The sequence below is a fragment of the Macrobrachium rosenbergii genome, chromosome 21 (assembly GCF_040412425.1).
Source record: "Macrobrachium rosenbergii isolate ZJJX-2024 chromosome 21, ASM4041242v1, whole genome shotgun sequence".
NCBI lineage: Eukaryota > Metazoa > Arthropoda > Malacostraca > Decapoda > Palaemonidae > Macrobrachium > Macrobrachium rosenbergii.
Window position 1 is genome coordinate 20,686,537 of NC_089761.1, and position 20,416 is coordinate 20,706,952.

General features: G+C 34.4%; 1 protein-coding gene across 1 annotated transcript; it reads right to left on the reverse strand.

Moving 5' to 3' along the window:
• Positions 1-5,613: 5,613 nt before the first annotated feature.
• Positions 5,614-9,735, reverse strand: LOC136849406 (placenta-specific protein 4-like). The gene is made up of 2 exons (XM_067122757.1): positions 9,672-9,735; positions 5,614-5,984 (listed from the first exon to the last, which is right to left on the reverse strand). The coding sequence occupies exons 1-2, from the start codon at positions 9,733-9,735 to the stop codon at positions 5,614-5,616; spliced, it is 435 nt and encodes a 144-aa protein (XP_066978858.1).
• Positions 9,736-20,416: the final 10,681 nt, after the last annotated feature.

Consider the following 20,416-nt stretch of genomic DNA (forward strand, 5'->3'; position numbering starts at 1 on the left):
CAACAACCTCTTCTCTGCCCATGGCCTTTTTAACTCTCGTGTAAGGTGTAGCATGTGGTGACGGCGTTTTGGAATTTTGGTGCATCCTGTTCTTTGCAGATTTGCTGTGTGCGCTATCTTGGCATTGATAACAGCAGCATTCTCCAGCCAGTAGAGATACAGAGGGGCCATCTCTTAGTCTTTCTGTTGCATTACACCCCAGAATGCCCCCAAAACACATACATGGGGTGTCTGTCACCCTATGGTACTTAGTGTAACAACACAAACATGGGGTGAGGTGGACCTAAAACAAGAATATAAAAAAAAAACACAAAGAGCACCAAACATGCACATGTACCACCTCAGACTAAACATGCATAGAAGGGCTCGTTGCTACTAGCACCTATAGCAGAGTTACCATATTTTGTTTCTTTGCTGGGGTGGCCATAACCCCACGTTTGTGTTTAAGGGTTAATAGGAATTCTGGGTTCGTCCTGTGAGGACAAATATTTTGGAACTGGTGTGCTTGTACATAATACATGACATTTATTTTGGTCTAGAATAATTATGTCCTGTTTATTTAATCTGTTGACCAGGGTGTTAGTCACTAGTATTGGTTGATCTAGAATCATTAATTCGATTGTTTGTGAATCAGAATTTCCTCTAGTTATGTTTTCCATTTTAAGGGGGTGTAAGCCACTCCATTTCATGACTGTAACTTTTGCTGAAATACTTTCATTAAATTTGCAAATAAAGTCTAGTTTTGCATCTGAGAGTTTAATTCCAGTAGGCCTTTGTCTGAGGCTAGATACAGGGATAGGAGTCCACGAGGGAGGAGGAATGTGCTGACCCAATGCTGGCCATCTTTACCAGAGAATCTTAGTGGTGTAAGATGATCTGATGCTGTCAACAAAACAGATGCAGTAAGAGAACATGACCTAACTGACCTTGGTCAGGGTCATATATATATATATATATATATATATATAACTCATATATATATATATATATATATATGTGTGTGTGTGTGTGTGTGTGTATATATATACAGGTATATATATATTATATATGTCTGTGTTTATCTGAATGTAAGGAGTATATATACATATATATATATATATATATATTATATATATATATATCACATACAGATACAGACAGATACATATACTGTATATATATATATATATATACATATATATATATATGCATATATATATGTACATATATATATATATGCATATATAATATATATATATATATATATATATATATATATATACATATATACCGTATATATATAAATATATATTTATTTGTCTGGTCGAGCGCGTGTACACGTGACAGAAAAGATTTACAGATTCTAATATCTTATTTAATTCCAAGGAGGTCTTATTTACAATTCCTTTGAAGTAATCATATGGCTTGGAAAATAAAGAATGTCAGCTCTTGTGATCGAATAGGAAAATTCTTACGAAAGAATCCAATGAAATCGATGCCCAAGGATGTAGTTATTTATGAACGCCCCTCAAGAGAAGTAAAAAAAAACACACACACACACACACACATATATGTGTGTATATATATGCATATATATATATATATGTGTGTGTGTGTAATGTACATACAACACACACACATATATATAAATATATATATATATATATATATATATATATGTGTGTGTGTGTGTGTGTGTATGTGTGTATTAGTACATACACATACATTCATATAATCGTACATTCTTATAAATATATATATACCTGTATATATATATATATATATATATATATATATATATATATACATATACATATACATATATATATATATATTCAACTGCATACGTATGCTTTCGCATTCATAAGAAAAGTAGACGTACTTTCCTTGAGTGCAGCATAAAATACGTTGGTAAATCACTTCGATAAACGCTTCCATGAACAGTCCGAAAAACCCGCGATTTATGCAACGCAATACTTTTTAACTTACAGCGAGAGGCAACGGTAAAATACGAGTAGTAAGGACTTCTCATAACTACCTGTACTTAAGGACTATTTTCCTCCTATTTTCCTGATTATTTTCCTCCTTCCCCTCCATAACTCACACGCCCACCTTGGCACTCCGCCTACTCAGTCATTGGAGGAAAAATGCCGTGACGTCATCATCATTTCTCACCTGTATTTCTGACGTCATGAGCCGCCATGATGAAAAACTGCATTTTCTGCTTTATTTCATGCCGGAAGTTTTTCTTAGCATGAAGAGTCAGTTTCTCTGTTCGTGGGGATCTTTTCCTATTATATGAAGTGGTACTATTTGGGAGTTCATAAATAAGTTGTGCTATCACATAGTATATTTTCAAAGCATTACAACTGGATTTATCCGTCATGTGTATATTAAGCTTCAGTGCCTACAAACAACAACAACAACAACAATAATAATAATAATAATAATAATAATAATAAATATATAAATAAATAAAGCACTAAGCCTAATAATACAATATAGTGATTTGTCCTGCGGATTAAGCTATTTCATTCATATCTATTTGGATATGTGTATATCTATGATAACCTATTAATTTGCTCACGTGAAATTTGTCCGTTTCAGCCAGAACCTTTTCCCCTGTTAATGCAACATTACCAAGATGCCTAAATCAATTATTACACTTATGTTTATGCAGTGGACGTTTTACTATAAAAAAAAATGGTGCCTACGAGGGGTTTACTCCTATGAAAGAACGGCATCATAAATACAAAGAGTGCAGTCGCTGTTTCACTCTGTAACTGCTTGATTCCTGTCTAATACATTCACAAAACTGCTTCGCCAGGTAACTCATTCACTCAATACCTGACATCACATTTGATTTCGGCGTCGAGTAAAATCTTAAACAGCAACTTTAGATAATGTCAACAAGTGACGCAATTCAGGACTTCACATGAAAACGTTAGCGGGAAATTTAGAAATATTTGTAATATTTTTGAGTAATGGGCTCATTTACGTACCTGATGGTATTTTTCGATATTACGCATTAAGTGACTGATGTTAATCTTAGTTTACGGGGCATTAAGCATTTGATGACGTAAGTACTAACATTAAGTACCTGACATTAACTCTGAAGTTATTTTGGGATACCTGACATCCGACATTAAATGGTATTTTAGTGTATTAGTCATTAACTTTAAGCCTTATTAGTTTTCTGTAAAAGAACACTATTGTGCCGATTTTGTCTGTCCGTCCGCACATTATTCTGTCCGCACTTTTGTCTGTCCGCCCCCAAATCTTAAAAACTACTGAGGCTAGAGGGCTGCAAATTGGTATGTTGATCATCCACCCTCCAATCCTCAAACATACCAAATTGCAGCCATCTAGCCTCAGTAGTTTTTATTTTATTCAAGGTTAAAGTTAGCTACGATCGTGCTTCTGGCAACGATATAGGATAGGCAACCACCGGGCCGGGAATAAAGTTTCATGGGCCGCGGCTCATACAGCATTATACCGAAGAAACTTCGGCGCATTTTTTACTTGTTTTTAGGTCTGGGTATGAAACATCAGTTATTTTTCTGTGCTGGGTATCAAGTTCACTGAAATCACGACCTTCTTAGGTACTTGACATTGAAACTGAACTTGACTAAAAATTCAATTAGCCTTGAGAACGATGACTGCTTACCTTACCTAGATGAGAGATACAAGAGTAATTGAGTTTTTTTTTTTTTTATCTTAGATTAAGTTTTTTTTATCTTCTAAGGGAATTTACGTTTACCTACGAGTTTATAAATACAGAACGAGTCAAGGATTCACTCTCCGTTATTTATTATAGTTGAAATCCCAAATTAACACAAAAATGAGATGTAAAATTCGCAAAGTGTGATGATGCCCAGTTCACGCAACTGAGATGACAAATCTGAGATTCTTGTGGCATCGTATTCGCATACTTGAGATGTCAAATTCACATGCTTGCTTTGTCAAATTTACAAAGGGTGCTTTGTCAAAGTAACACGCTTGCTTTGTCAAATCCACATGCCTACTTTGTCATATTCATAAGCTTGCTTTGTCAAATTCACATACTTTCTTTGTCGAATTCACATGCTTGCTATGTCAAAACCACACGCTTGTTGTGTCAGAATCACATGCTTTCTTTGTCAAAGTCAAATGGCCTGCTTTGTCATATTCACAAACTTGCTTTATCAAATTCACATGCTTACCATGTCAAATTCATGTGCTTGCTATGTCAAATCCACATGCGTGTTATGTCAGAATCACATGCTTGCTTTGTCAAATTCACATGCCTGCTCTGTCATTTCACACGCTTGCTTTGTCAAATTCACATGCTTACTCTGTCAAATTCACATGCTTGCTATGCCAAATACACATGCTTGTTATGTCAGAATCACATGCTTGCTTTGTCAAAGTCAAATGTTTGCTCTGTCAAATTCACATGCTTGCTTTGTCCATTTCAAATGCTTGCTTTTTCAAATTCGCACGTTGCTTTGTCTCAAAGTTCAAAACGACAGGGCCTTTCACGGTATTCCACAAAATCACAATGAAAACAGAGTCTAAAGATTAAAAACTGGACCTAATTTGGGTAGTGTGTTCAAAAACATAATCACCTTCATTTATAATTATTGTTATTATTTATGAAGTTGCCGCATAAATAGCATTATTATCATGCGAACAAAGGCTAAGTTTTATATACTTAATGATACCTTACTTAGTACATAACTCAAAGCATACAGTATACGTAGACACATACATAGTCAAAATATTTCATCTTAACACATACAGTAAGTAGCAAAAATCAATATAAAAATAGATAACTAAATATATAAATAATAAAAGAAGACATTTCTTCAGAAAAAACTGAATGTCCAACGGTACGCTGCTTTCAATATACTGCGTCACACGACGTGGCACTTATCTGCGGTTACGCAACAGTGAGCTATGACCTAGTGCGACCTGCTTAAAAGAGGTCATTGGGTCATACTACAAGTACCTTTACCAGAACAATGTTCGCTCGGTAAATGGAGTTGGAGTAGGAGGAGGCAGGGCAAGGGGGCGGCGGTGTGGTTGGGGGAGTAACGGCAGAAGTAGGCAGTCCAGTCACGAGAATAAGGACTCCAGATGAGCAAAGAATAGATTAGTGGAGAAAGAGGTTGGGGAGGGAAAGGGAGAGGAGAAGGAAGAATAAAGAGGACGGGGGAAGGAGAGAAAGTGAGAAATAAGGACGATAACATAGAGCAGGAAAGGAGAGAACAGAAGATGATAAAAACAGGGAAGCTGAATCGTTAAGAACTGAGTAGATAAGGAGTAAAAAAATGGAGAAGCGAGGAAATTAAGAGAGGGGAAGGTGAAGAAGCGACGAATGGAAGAAGAAGGAGAAGGCGATGAAGCGAGAATATGGAAGCACCCTGAACTGAAAACATTATTAATCACAGGAACAGGACAGGTCTGGTAGGAAGCGTAGGAGGGAAGAAATTTGAGAAGGGAGGAGGGGGGGATGGTAGTCCTTGAGGTGGGGACTTGAGAGAGGTCTTGGAAGGGGGCTAGAGGGGAGTAAAGAGTATGGGGAGTGGGTGGGGTGAGATGGACAAGGCAGTCCGTGGGCGACGCCACTACCGAGGGGGAAGGTTAGAGTACTTAGTATACAGGCGAAGGGTGAGGGATGAGGGATAAAGGTGTGAGGGGTGAGGGATGAGGGATGATGGTGTGAGGGGTTAGCACTGAGGGTGTGAGGGATGAGGGGTGAGGTTTTATGGATGAGGGGGTGAGGGGTGAAGGGTGAGGTTTTAGGGATGAGCGCGTGAGGGTGAGGGATGAGGGGTGAGGGTGTGAAGGATGAGGGTATGAGGGGTGCAGGGTGAGGTGGTTTGGGTGAGGATGTGAGGGCTCAGGGATGAAGGTGTGAGGGGTGAAGGTTGAGGGTGTGAGGGATGAGGGTTGAGGGCGTGAGGGATGAGGGATGAAGGTGTGAGGGGTTAGGGGTGAGGTGGTTTGGGTGAGGAGGGGAGCTGTTGGCAAGGAGTGAGGGAAGGGTTAGCATTGCAAAACCAGATGTGAGGTTGTTAACATAACCTAATAGACCGCAACAACCAGCCACACCTACTTATCGATTCTCTCTCTCTCTCTCTCTCTCTCTCTCTCTCTCTCTCTCTCTCTCTCTGCTCAGACTCCTCTTACAGGTCTTGGAAAAACGACCGTTTGTGAACAGAGCAGAAAGTCGAATTCTCAAAACAATAGCAAAAAAAAAATTACATGAAAACCCCATTTCGATATATATATTGCATCGCATTTCGTGTAGAACAATAGTTGTTTTTATTGTATTTTTTTTTTTTTGAATAACAGGTTTAAACTGCGAGAGTTTGGCCATTATATTTCAATGCTGTATAGCTCACAAAACGGAACATGAAAGTAAATTGTAGAATATGACAGAACTTTTTGTTATTAATGTTATAGTGGCAATTACGAAAACATGTAAATATAAAAATAATGTAATATTGTATATCGAAAGAGTTTAAACAAAATAAAAACAGGTACCATAAATTTCCATTATTTTCTTCCAAAGCATAAATTTAATTCTGAAATCTGTTGCAATGACATTCCATTGCAAAAACGCACAAAAAAATGATAACATAGTAAAATGTCATAACAGGAATATAGTCAGTGCTCGATAACTGGTGAGAATCGTTATTTTAAAATATAAGTTTGTCAAATTTTAATGAAAAATATACCCGAATTGTTTGAATTTAGCTTTTTTTTTGACAGACGAAAATTAAATTTAAATTATGTGTGGATACAAATTTGGTATTTTTTCTAACTTTTAAAGCATGACAGGCTTAATAATACGGAGCTGGCGTGTTGCACATTCGTTAAGTATTTAATAATAATAATAATAATAATAATAATAATAATAATAATAATAATAATAATAATGCCGTAATGGAATTCATTAGATTGCTTCATATTGTACAGTGCATTCTTGAAGTAGTTAATAATAATAATAATAATAATAATAATAATAATAATAATAATAATAATAATAATAATAATAATAATACGGTAATGGCAATCACTAGATTGCTTCATATTGTACATTTTTGAAACATTTAATAATAATAATAATAATAATAATAATAATTATCATCATCATCCGATAATGGCAGTACTACTTAAGGTGGCAGTAGTATTAGTAATCGTACCACAGCCAAAGGCCATTACTGGATAAACTAAAACTAATAAAAAAAATAAAAATAAAACACATAAACATTAGTCCGAAGGAAAATGCATTTGACCTCATGAAGTTTCTACGCCCCTGCGCGAAAAAAAAAAAAAAGAAAATCGTTGAACAATCATTTTCAGATTACGTTAATTCCAAAATTGCAAGACTAAGCTACACGTAATAACAAGACAGGCGTAATCTTTTAATTCTCTCTCTCTCTCTCTCTCTCTCTCTCTCTCTCTCTCTCTCTCTCTTCTCTCTTGCAAATTTCAAGGTCACCATGTACAAGCCACAAGAAATCTTGTTCATGAATGGACTTAATGAATGAATGAATGAATGAATGAGAGAGAGAGAAGAGAAGAAGAGAAAGACATAAAATTCACGCTGGAATAAGATTTAAGAGATTCTTAGCTACAGACGTCTCAAAGTTGGATTCAGTTTATAGAAAATATTATCTGTAAAAAATAAACAAGTCTTTGGAGAGACCGATAGAATACATGTAACGCACAAAATGCCTCACAACGAGATACCTTTGTCAGTTTTGAACCCACAGAGGATATTAAGGGTTACTAAATATTACGATAAAATCATAGAAAAAAAAAGAAGTGCATGTACCACGGCGCTAAAAATCTCTGGCTAAAACCTCAGCAGTATATTCTCATGCAAAATATATAAATAAATACATAAATAAAAAAATATTTATGTATATATACATACAAAATATACATACATACATACGGTATATGTATATATATATATATATATATATATATATATATATATATATATATATATATATATATATATATATATATATATAAGCACGCCTAAGAGCAACCAGATATAAAACATTCCATGCACGAGCTATTTAAAATACGACTGCCCACAGATATCAAATTCAGTACTGAACAACCTCTTTGTCAAGTTCCTGGTTTTCTAAGAACCTCAGAGCAGAAGCCTGGTACTGGGAAGTTCGTCCGTGTACCTGTTACCTTTGTATGACTTCTGTATCTAAGTGCTGTTCTTCTCTCTCTCTCTCTCTCTCTCTCTCTCTCTCTCTCTCTCTCTCATTATTCCTTTAATTACTTCGTCTCTCTTTCTGCACTGTTGTTCTATTCGTCCTTCTGCAATGATCATTAATTTTAACTCTATTTCTGTAGAACAAACAAGTAAAAAATGCGCCGAAGTTTCTCCGGTGCAATCGAGTTTTATGTACAGTATATAATGGTGTATAAAACCCTCAGCCACGGCCCATGAAACTCTCATCCGTGGCCCATGAAACTTTCAGCCACAGCCGGGTGGTGGCGTGTGTTGTTGGGACCTATAGCAGTGCCAGACGCACGATCATGGCTAACTTTTACCTTAAATAAAATAAGAACTACTGAGGCTAGAAGGCTGCAATTTGGTATGTTTGATAATTGGAGGGTGGATGATCAACATACCAATTTGCAGCCATTTTATCCTCAGTAGTTTTTAAGATCTGAGGGCGGACGGACAAACACAAAAAGCCGTCTCAAGAGTTTTCTTTTACAGAACACTAAAACTATCTGGACTGATCCTTTAATTGCACCCTCTCAATTAAAAATCCAGAGAACGTTACTACAGAGTCAGGGTGTAAAAAAAAGAAAACTTATTCGCAGCTGAGTGGTCTCATTCCCTCAGCTTTTGAATGAGGGCATTACATTTTCCTTTTATATTCCACATAAGAAATGCTTCATCACATCTTTATTCCTAGTTTATTCCGTCAATAAACCTATGAATCGCGTACCAACGCCTTGGTGATGATGACAATGACAAAATTTGCATTAGGTAAAATACAAAAGCAATCATAAATGTAATATGTAAGTATTCAGGATGATCATTCGAAGCTGATATATATATATACACACATATATGTGTATATATACACACACACACACACACACACATATATATATATATATATATATATATATATATATATATATATAAATACACATACTCATATATCATAAATACATACATGTGTGTGTATACAATTACTAGGAAAGTGACTCGAATAGGTAAACCTCCATTTTGATGGGCCTTTCCTCTCTCTCTCTCTCTCTCTCTCTCTCTCTCTCTCTCTCTCTCTCTCTCTCTCTCTCTCATCCATAAACACTCTGAAGTTATGCATGAGTTCTTTTTGTAATTTCTTTATATATAAATATATATATATATATATTTATGTATACCGTATATATATAATACATAATATATATGTATATATATATATGTTGGACCAGGTCACCAGATTTGCTAATAGCCTTCACGCTAATTATTCCACACAGTTTATCACAAACGTACATAAGCGTCATTTTGCAGCAAAGGTACAAAAAGAAAAGGGAGAGAGCAAATGTAAAACGCAATTCAGAGAAGTATCAAATGGTAAAGGTCACACTCCTGCTGAAACCCTGACCCCTTCACGCCTCTCTTTATGGCCTTTATGCAACCTTCTTACCTTCTAACACCGTCCCCCCTGCTCCCCATATCCGTATAGCATCATCTAACCTGCAAACACCCATCGGATATTTATGCGATTCTTTGTGATCTGTACAGTATATGTATATATATATATATATATATATATATATATATATATATATATATATATATATATATATATATATATATATGTGTGTGTGTGTGTGTGTGTGTGTGTGTGTGTGTGTGTGTGTATAAAGTTCTAAGAACTTCCTTCTTTTTATAGAAAGGTAAAATCTAATATGTTTTTTTTCCTGTCTCTCCCCCAAATTATTGCCATTACCTTCGTTTTTCAGTATGGGCGAAGGGCGGCCTATCATTTCATCTAAGGTTATAAGTCACCAATTCTTCTTCCCATTTATCAGATTTTCTTTTTATTTTCCACCAAGAAAGAACTAGCTATATGCGCCTGGTTACTTATCCGTCTATTCTTCTCTTGAGAAAAGAATTGTGTTCGTGACTATTGTAACCTGAGCCTGTTTGTTTCTCTCTGTGTCTCAACCCGAACTCACCTGACACGGAAAAGAATGCCCTTATCCGACACAATCCCGTAAGTAGAAAATGTGTCAAGAAATACGACTCCTCTAACACCGAAGTTTTTCTGGAGCGGAGTGACTAAGAGGAAAGCACGTACGGACGTATGCCGAGTCTCATAAAAGAAAAAAAAAAATACGTGTAACCTACTTGTCCTTTCGTTATCTGAATAGCCTTCCACGCAAACTGCATTTTGTTCTTTTTTCCTTCTCGGATTAGGAAAATCACTTTTCTAGTTACTGATCTGCTTCCCTCCTCATCATCAAAAGAGATTGTAATTTCCGTTCACGTCTGTAATCTGCATGACTGTCTCTCCGACCAACCCATTTTTGTTAATTTGGTGTCTCGTTTTCTAATCTTTTTTCCCCATCTGGTTTCCCGTTTTCTCATTTATCCCCTGTCACGTTATCGGAGTTCGCCTTCCACAGAATTGCTACGTCTTTCCCAGACATAGGTGGGCTTAGTCTTAGCATTTCTATGCATATTTTCTTACCGATGGTCGCGTGCTTGCGAGTACGCGACGTTGCTTGTCAGTAGCACGTTCCCATCGAAAAGACAACCCAGTTTTTTCTCCTGTACCATCATCCATTAACGAAGGACGTCCGCGCTTTTTAACCCCACCCGCCGGCCGACACAGCAGCTCACGCTCTCGTTCACGTGTACCTGCGAGCCCGCCATGTCACCTGTTGACTCAATTTTTGCTTCGTTTCGAGGGATTCGAAAGCCTCTTCTCTTCTTTGGCATAACAGAGGCGATTACACCATGCTTGCGTCATTTCCTTGTTGTCCATTTAGGAAAATTTCATTTCGTCTTGGGAGTTTAAGTGAGTTTTCGACCCAGTGTGTGTGTGTGTGTGTGTGTGTGTGTGTGTGTGTGTGCTTTTGTTTGGAAGTTTCCGCGTGGGAATGGGACAGAAGGTGTAAGAGGAATAAGCTCCTTCGTGTATAGTGACATACATATACAACGCACGCACACACACATATATATGTGTTTATTCTGTAAGAATATGTATATATACATATATATATGTATATATATACATATGCACTGTACATCTATATATATATATATATATATATATATATATATATATATATATATATATATATATATATATATATATATATACATATATACTGTATATGTGCGTGTGTGTGTGTGAACTGTCCTCTCCAACTTTTGATTCAGCTAACACAGCCAAACCAAATAAATCTGATACCCATAAGAATATTTTTCTTCCTAAGTATAACCATACCCTGTACCGACATCAACAACAACAACAAAAAAACACGTTAATAGCCAAAGCTAAATAACAATTAATAAATAACATACATTTCGATAACTATTCTTAGAAAAAAAAAAAAAACCGATACCATTCAAACCAAAACACTCTCCTTTCCGTGTATTGGAAAGAGAGAGAGAGAGAGAGAGAGAGAGAGAGAGAGAGAGAGAGAGAGAGAGAGAGCGTGCTCTTATCTGCAGCATATCGTGAAAGGTTTCTTCCAATACTCCATAAGTAGGCCATAGCGTATCGATCAACTGGTGGAGCAGACACGAACGATTAAATGTCAATAACCAAAGCATGGCTTAGACAGCGTAAATACTTCCAAGTACGTGTTAAGGGCCCCTTAACTCCCTATATCAATCACCCTATTAATAAACTACACCACGGGTGATTTCTAAATGGCTTTGTGGCCTCGAGAACGATTACTTATGGATTTAAGATTGGATTCTTTCGCTCGCAGAGGTCGTTTCTTGAGTGTCTTTACGGTCGCATTCCATTTATCTATACTTGGATGATACTCGGTCTTCGCGCTTTCTTGGATATAAACTTCTCCAAAACGTATGATTTTCCGATAGAAGACGCTGATAGCTTTTCTGTTTATAGGGCTTTCTTTCGTCGTAAGTTGCTTCTTTTTTATTACCTCCAAGTACGTACAGACATGCAAGTGTTCAAGTGTCAGTGGGTACAAAGATTTTTTTTTTTTGCACCGTCAGATCTTAGCCTAAACAAACAGTAAGATTAATTAGGGTCTAGGGTTTGTCTGACGCATACCTCTCAACTACACTCTTCATTTGGACTCTCAGTAGCTTTCTCTCTCGATGTCGTGTTATGTAATTTTATTATTATGGACTCTCTCTCTCTCTCTCTCTCTCTCTCTCTCTCTCTCTCTCTCTCTCTCTCCTTTCACTTTAAAAAGATATACTTGAATCTCTTGACTCCTCTGTCTACCTGTCTTTCAAAATTACATCAAGGCTATCTGACCTTTCTCTCAAACACTACAGCGAATTATCTTAAGTCTCTCTCAGATAGGTACATTAAAGTAATAATAGTGTATATATATATAAATATACATATATATGTATATATATATTTATATATATTTATATATATATATATATATATATATATATATATATATATATATATATTATATATAATTTATATATATATATATATATATAATATATAAATATAAGCTTTATACAAAATACTAGTGGCCTGGCATACTACTTTACATAGAATACTATACCTAGACCACCAGCGATGTCACGCCAGACTAATAATCAATAAACCAGTCGAAAACTAGCTCGTAGTAACAGTCACATATTACAAGGAATGTACCGTAGTTGGCAAAAGTTAATTTTGCCCTGTATACATACAGTAGTTCAAGAGCAAAGTGAATATTTTGTCGTTTCACGCACTAACAGAAACCTATAAGAAGCCAAGAGATTAAGCGAAGAAAAGCAGCGACAGCAAATCCGTTGACTGAATCAAGATACACCTCTTCTCTTGGAATCAAGTTCTATACGCTTCATCGTTTAGCCCAGTGATTCTCAAATTGGGTGCCGTGGCACCCCAGGCAGTGCCTAGGGGTTCCGCAAGATTGTCATGAATTTCGTCTTGGCTAGATCATCTCAATGAACAATTGTAAAAAAAAAAAAAGTTAGCAGAAGTCTTCATATAATTATTATCAGTGTGTCTACTCTAATTAAGTTTATCTAATTCTTCTGATATGCTCTTTGTTTGTACAGTATATTTCTGCATGTGCGGTGCGCTGATTTTGGTTTGAGTATGGATAATAATTTTATTCATTAAATAAGAAGTTAATTCATGCGATATGGTGGATAGTGAAGAATGGGTGCAACGGTAATTTTTATATTAGTTAGGGTGCCATCACTAAAAAAAAGACTGAGAGCCACTGGTTTAGCCTTTAGTGTCAGGCTTTCTTTATCACAGATATGCACATACACGCGCAACAAATATATGCGCATATACATGCTCATGCACTGTGCACATATACATATACTCGCACTATATGAACATGGTTTGACACTGGTTAAAGTTTGTGTGGCTTATTCATAAATGGGGTAAACATACCAACTCTATTCTTTTCTTTTCCTGATTTTTGTAAAACTGCTTTTTCTTATTTTCAAAGGCGAAACCGACAAAACTGGAAAACACGATCATACAACCCCCATACATTTTCCCTCACTGTATGGGGTCGAACACTTTTTTCAGTTTTCTGTAAAAGTAAACTATTGTGCCGGCTTTGTCTGTCCATCCACACTTTTTCTGTCCGCCCTCAAATCTTAAAATACTGAGGCTAGAGGGATGCAAATTGGTATGTTGATCATCCACCCTCCAATCATCAAACATACCAAATTGCAGCCTTCTAGCCTCAATAGTTTTTATTTTATTTAAGGTTGACGTTGGCCATAATCGTGCTTCTGGCAACGATATAGGATAGGCCACCACTGGGCTGTGGTTAAAGTTTCATGGGCCGAGGCTCATACAGCATTATACCGAGACCATCGAAAGATATATCTACTTTCAGTGGCCTTGATTATACGCTGTAGCGGCTTTGCAGAAAACAGAAAACTCGATTGCGCCGAAGAAACTTCTGAGGAATTTTTACTTGTTTTATTTATCTTTACTTACCAGTAATTGTGAAGTATCTCCTGCCACATTCGAGAATTCCTAAAAGGGAACAGTGACAGGCACTGCGGTTGTTTCTTCGTAGAAACGACCCCTCGCAGTTTTGGGGGTGAAAAAGTATTCCCAACAAAAAGGATAAATAAAAACTCACCGGTTTCCACTGATGTAACAATAGGATAAAAAAAAAATCCCCAATTTTCATGGATGGCTTAACACTCGGTACTTCTGTCTCCACTCACTTCAAAAAACTAATATAAAAGATTATAAGCGTTAATATGTAAACTATTTTTTTTTTAAATTGTGGAAAAATAAGTGTTCAGTTCCACTTTATTCTGTAAACCTCTTTGATAAGCACGAATTGGCTGTTATACCCTTAGCGCACTGAAACTGTTAGATATAATTCTTATATTGAACGTGCCTTTGTAGCTAAGCGCACTGCATATTGAACTGTTATAAACGTAGTAGAATATATTTGATTCTAACCTGAAAGATATCACTACGTCTAATATACCTTCATAAAGAAAATTCAGTGCCATTTATAGCTACTTTACTGCTTGGCCAACGCTAGACAATTCCCTAGTAACACATACGCACGCACACGCACACACACACACACACACACACACACACACACATATATATATATATATATATATATATATATATATATATATATATTATATATGTAATTGTAATAGCCACAATGGCCTCTTAACTTCTCGAATTCTTCGCGCTTTTAGATACGCTTGTCACTGCAAATCCCTAAGATCCTATTACAATTATATCTGTATATCTGGTAAAAAGCAACTGGTAGATTCTAAACACACACACACACATGTATATATATATGTATATATATATATATATATATATGTGTGTGTATATATATCTCATATATTTGCATATATGTATATATATATGTATAAACATATACATATATATACATATTTATATATTTAGATTTATGTATATATATATATATATATATATATATATATATACACCATATATATACATATATACATACATACATACACACACTATATATATATAATATACACTATATATATATAATATATATATATATATATATATATATATACATGTATATATAATATACATACATATATATATATATATATATATATATATATATATATTATATACATTCATCTATATCTAGAGGTTTGTTAGGCATACGCTATGGCATAAGCGATAATGGGTACGTCGTGTGTGTACTGTTAAGTTAAGACATACATATGCCTGAAACTCTAGGAAAAACGAAATACCAACTATGGACCTGCCTGTATAAAGACTCGTGTTAGAACGGTGGAATCCTGGATTTTCTCTCAAGGTATAAATGACGAAGCCTTAAATGGCTGCCGGAGTAAAGGAAGCGAATGGTTTTTAGTTGACTGTTCTTTGTCTGTCCGACTGCCTGTTTGTCTGTCTGTCTATCGGCCTCTGCGCCCGTTTACATAACCGGTCGAATGAAATCTCTCTCTCTCTCTCTCTCTCTCCATGTATGTATGTATGTATGTATGTATATATATATATATTTATATATATATGTATATTACATATATATATATATATATATATATATATATATATATATATATATATATATATATATATATAGACATGCAATATATATACACATATATACATATATATATGTATATAAAATATATATATGTGTGTGTATATATGTATATAAATATATATATATATATATATATATATATATGTATATATATTTTATATATATATATGTATAAATAATATTTACATAAATATACAAACATATAACTATATATGTATACAAATGATATATACATATAATTACACACATATATATATACATTTATATATAAAACCTTTACATGATAATCTGTTACATTTCCTTATACGCAATAATAATAATAATAATAAAAATAATAATAATAATAATAATAATAATAATAATAATAATAATAACAATAATAATAACAACCGTTTAACCACATCCTTATAAAAGTTAACACTATCACCCTTCTTATTTCTCTAAGTATGGTACAAACCCACTGCCGAATCTGGAGGACACAGCGGTCAAGGTCAGACTAGTTAATAGAATTTCATTGGATCTGGGGAGGTTTAATACGCTTCTCGCTCCATTACAGAGAGTCAAGTGCCAGAACGACCTTCTTTTCAGCTTTAGAGAAAATCTCTTGCGCCGAAATATAAAAGCTTAAGGTTCCGCGAGATTTTGAAAAGGTTAATAGAATTCTTAATAAAAGATTGTACATCGTTATGTTGTCTGTAATTTTAATAAGACGATTTTGTTCGTCGTGTTTCTGGCGGACGAATATCTATTAAATCCTAAAAGGACGATTTTGTTCGTCGTTTTTCTGGCAGACGAATAATCTCTGAAATATTAAAAGGACGATAATGTTCATTGTGTTTCTGGCTGACGAATCTCTTTGAAATCTTAAAAGGACGACTGTGTTCATCATCTTTCTGGCAGACGAATATGTTTGAAATCTTAAAAGGACGATTTTGTTCATCGTAGACGAATATGTTTGAAATCTTAAAAGGACGATTTTGTTCATCGTAGACGAATATGTTTGAAATCTTAAAAGGACGATTTTGTTCATCGTGTTTCTGGTAGACGAATGTTATTGAAATCTTAAAAGGACGATTTTGTTCATCGTAGACGAATATGTTTGAAATCTTAAAAGGACGATTTTGTTCATCGTGTTTCCGGTAGACGAATATTACTGAAATCTTAAAAGGACGATTTTGTTCATCGTAGACGAATATTCTTGAAATCTTAAAAGGACGATTTTGTTCATCGTAGACGAATATTTTTGAAAAATCTTAAAATGACGATTTTGTTCATCGTGTTTCCGGTAGACGAATATTATTGAAATCTTAAAAGGACGATTTTGTTCATCGTAGACGAATATTTTTGAAATCTTAAAAGGACGATTTTGTTCATCGTGTTTTTGGTAGACGAATATTATTGAAATCTTAAAAGGACGATTTAGATCACTATGGTTCAGGTAGTGTGTTTTAATAACCTAATTACATTTTTATCTGTTTATTTATTAATTTGTTAATTTATTTTTCTTTTTTTAATATGCTATTTCTGTCTGTATTTCCCACTACTTATTGTTACTTCTTTCTAACGAACACCATATTCTTTGGAAGCTTGAATCTAAAGTCATGGACCCTGTGGGCTTGTAACATATAAATATGTTTCATCTTCTGAATAATAATAATAATAATAATAATAATAATAATAATAATAATAAAAATAATAATAATAATAATAATAATAATAATAATAATAATAATAATAATAATAATAATAATAATAATAGATGAATCCCCTTGAAATCAAAGAATCCCTTCCGGACAATGTTTTGATTATTTATCACTTCCGGTGGAATTCGGTCAGGTTGCAATTTCTTTCGTAGAGAGCAAGACGTTTCCAGAAAAGCAAACATAAAGATGCATAAGAGATAACAGTAGCTACAAAGGGAATGATGATATAATACTCCGTTTCTCTCAGCCTTTTCCTACCAGCGTTGTTCTCGGGAATGGCTGCTCTGAGTCACTATCGCGTTGCTACCTATGCGGTCCAAGTCAGATTCTCAATCTTAATGATGCTAAGTGTAATTTGCATAATGTATAACAATACAACGGTTGCTTCCCTATTCATACTTATATATAATATATACATATATAAATGTATATACATATATGTATATAAATATATATATATACATAATGTATATATATACATATATATGTACAATATATTATCTTTAATGGTAATCTGCTATATTTCATTATAAAATAATAATAATAATAATAATAATAATAATAATAATAATAATAATAATAATAATAATAATAATAATAATAATAATAATAAAAAAGATAAAACGGCTGCGAATTCATTAATATTAGCCTCTTCAAGCACATACAAAAGAAGATAATCTGTGTAGCGTCGAGCCCACATCTTTTCATCTGTTGTCCTCCATTCTCCCCATATGACCAAACCATCTCAAAGACCACTGATTCGTCCTTTCACTTACGCTAATCTCTCTGCCAATAACTAAATATTTCCACATTTTTCACATTTTCCATTCTTTTTACGCCACATATACTACGCAACGTCATCTCAGCCATATCATTAGACATGTGTATTACAAACAGCGCACGTGTATATGCATATATGATTAAATAGGTTTTATAATAGATGTTGAGCGGACTGCTTACTTGAAAACGACAATTAAAACAGATAAACTTACACTTGAAAATAGGAAACAAACTGTCTTATGGAACGTTCTGATAACGCCTTCCTCTCTCTCTCTCTCTCTGTCTCTCTCTCTCTCTCTCTCTCTCTCTCTGCATTGTTTTATCTCACTCCACAGTGAATCATGTCCGGTGCTTAATTAACCTTGCATGATATTCTAACATAAATCTATCACAAAAAAAATCATGCACTAGATATATTCAGCACTCTACCGATGCTGAATTATATCCAAGGCTTCTCGTGACTGACCTTTGACCTGATATAATCTCACCTTGATCAAGATAATTACGGTCAAAAGACACATCCTAAAGATCACTATTGCTTTCGATAAAACGAAAAATAATGAAGTTTAAGCAACACACTTAATCCTCAATTATCCTTACCTCCTGAATAACGGCGCCGTCCAACACCAAGTGACCGAAGACCCAATTATCAAGCAAGCGCTTGCAGTCACACACAAACTCTGAGGGAAGAAAAACGACAACTTGAGCCTGGATTTCAAGGAGTTTTAAGTCGGGTTCGAGAAGAAAAAAAAAAAAAAAAATCTCTGACTCAGAGACGAAATAGAGAATCTGTTTGGGCTCATCAATACGAGTAAATGGATGACTTAGATTGATTGATTTTTATGGTGTTGATGGATAGGAATCCATTAACGTACTCTTAACAATATAACAATTGAATATTTCATACAAGATAACAATTAAATATTTCACAAAATATAACAATCAAATATTTCATTCAATATAACAATCAAATATTTCACACAATATAACAATCAAATATTTCATTCAATATAACAATCAAATATTTCACACAATCTAACAATCAAATATTGCATACAATATAACAATCAAATATAGCATACAATATAACAATCAAATATTGCATACAATATAATAAAATATTTTATACAATACAACAATCACACATTTCATACACATAACAATCAAACATTTCATACAGTATAACAATCAAATACTTCATACAATATAACAATCACACATTTCATACAACATAACAATCAAATATTTCATGCAACATAACACTCAAACATTTCATACAACATAACAATCAAATATTTCGTACAACATAACAATCAAATATTCTATATAAGAGGGGAAGAAACTCAAAAAATGCAAGAATAAATTTGCGAGACAATAGTTCGGATCATGTGGTGCACTAACTGTGTGGATTGAGAAAGCCGCACAAATAACTAGAAACGCCTGTGAAATAATAGCTAATGTACCTCACTAAGATGATGACAGGGTCTGAAATACATGAATATCAGTTCAGTACTAAATATTTAAATAGTCATTATGCACATTAACTAACTGACCAAAAGAACGAGTAATTTGGTTTCTTTTGCTTTCGTTATCATTAAAACGCAGTGATTCTGTAAATACAAGAAGCAATCGGGTTTTTCTTTTATGTTTGTTGTCGTTAAAACGCAGTGATTCTGTAAATACAAGAATCAATCAGGTTTTTCTTTTATGTTTCCTCTCGTTAAAACGGAGTGATTCTGTAAATACAAGAAGCAATCGGGTTTTTCTTTTATGTTTGTTGTCGTTAAAACGCAGTGATTCTGTAAATACAAGAATCAATCAGGTTTTTCTTTTATGTTTCCTATCGCCAAAACGGAGTGATTCTGTAAATACATAAGCAATCAGGTTTCTTTTATGTTTCCTATCGCCAAAACGGAGTGATTCTGTAGATACAAGAAGCAATCAGGTTTCTTTTATGTTTGTTATTGTTAAAACGGAGTGATTCTGTAAACAGAAGGGAATGAGTAATCAGGCATCTTTTATCTTCGTTGTCATTCAGAAACTTTAGGAAGACTAAGAGTGTGTCATAATGATATAATAAGGGGGCTGATGGGAGTCGCCCGCAGCAATAGTGCTTCACATGTTTTTGTGACACTGGCTTTGTCCTGCCTTGGTGTTAC

What these genes read in the sequence shown, in the direction of transcription:
- LOC136849406 (XM_067122757.1), bottom strand. Translation starts at nt 9,735, where the DNA reads ATGGGTGTTTGCAGGTTAGATGATGCTATACGGATATGGGGAGCAGGG. An exon ending in AGGGGGGACGGTGTTAGAAG is followed by an intron (nt 5,985 to 9,671) that starts GTAAGAAGGTTG and finishes CCTTGCCAACAG; the next exon opens with CTCCCCTCCTCACCCAAACC.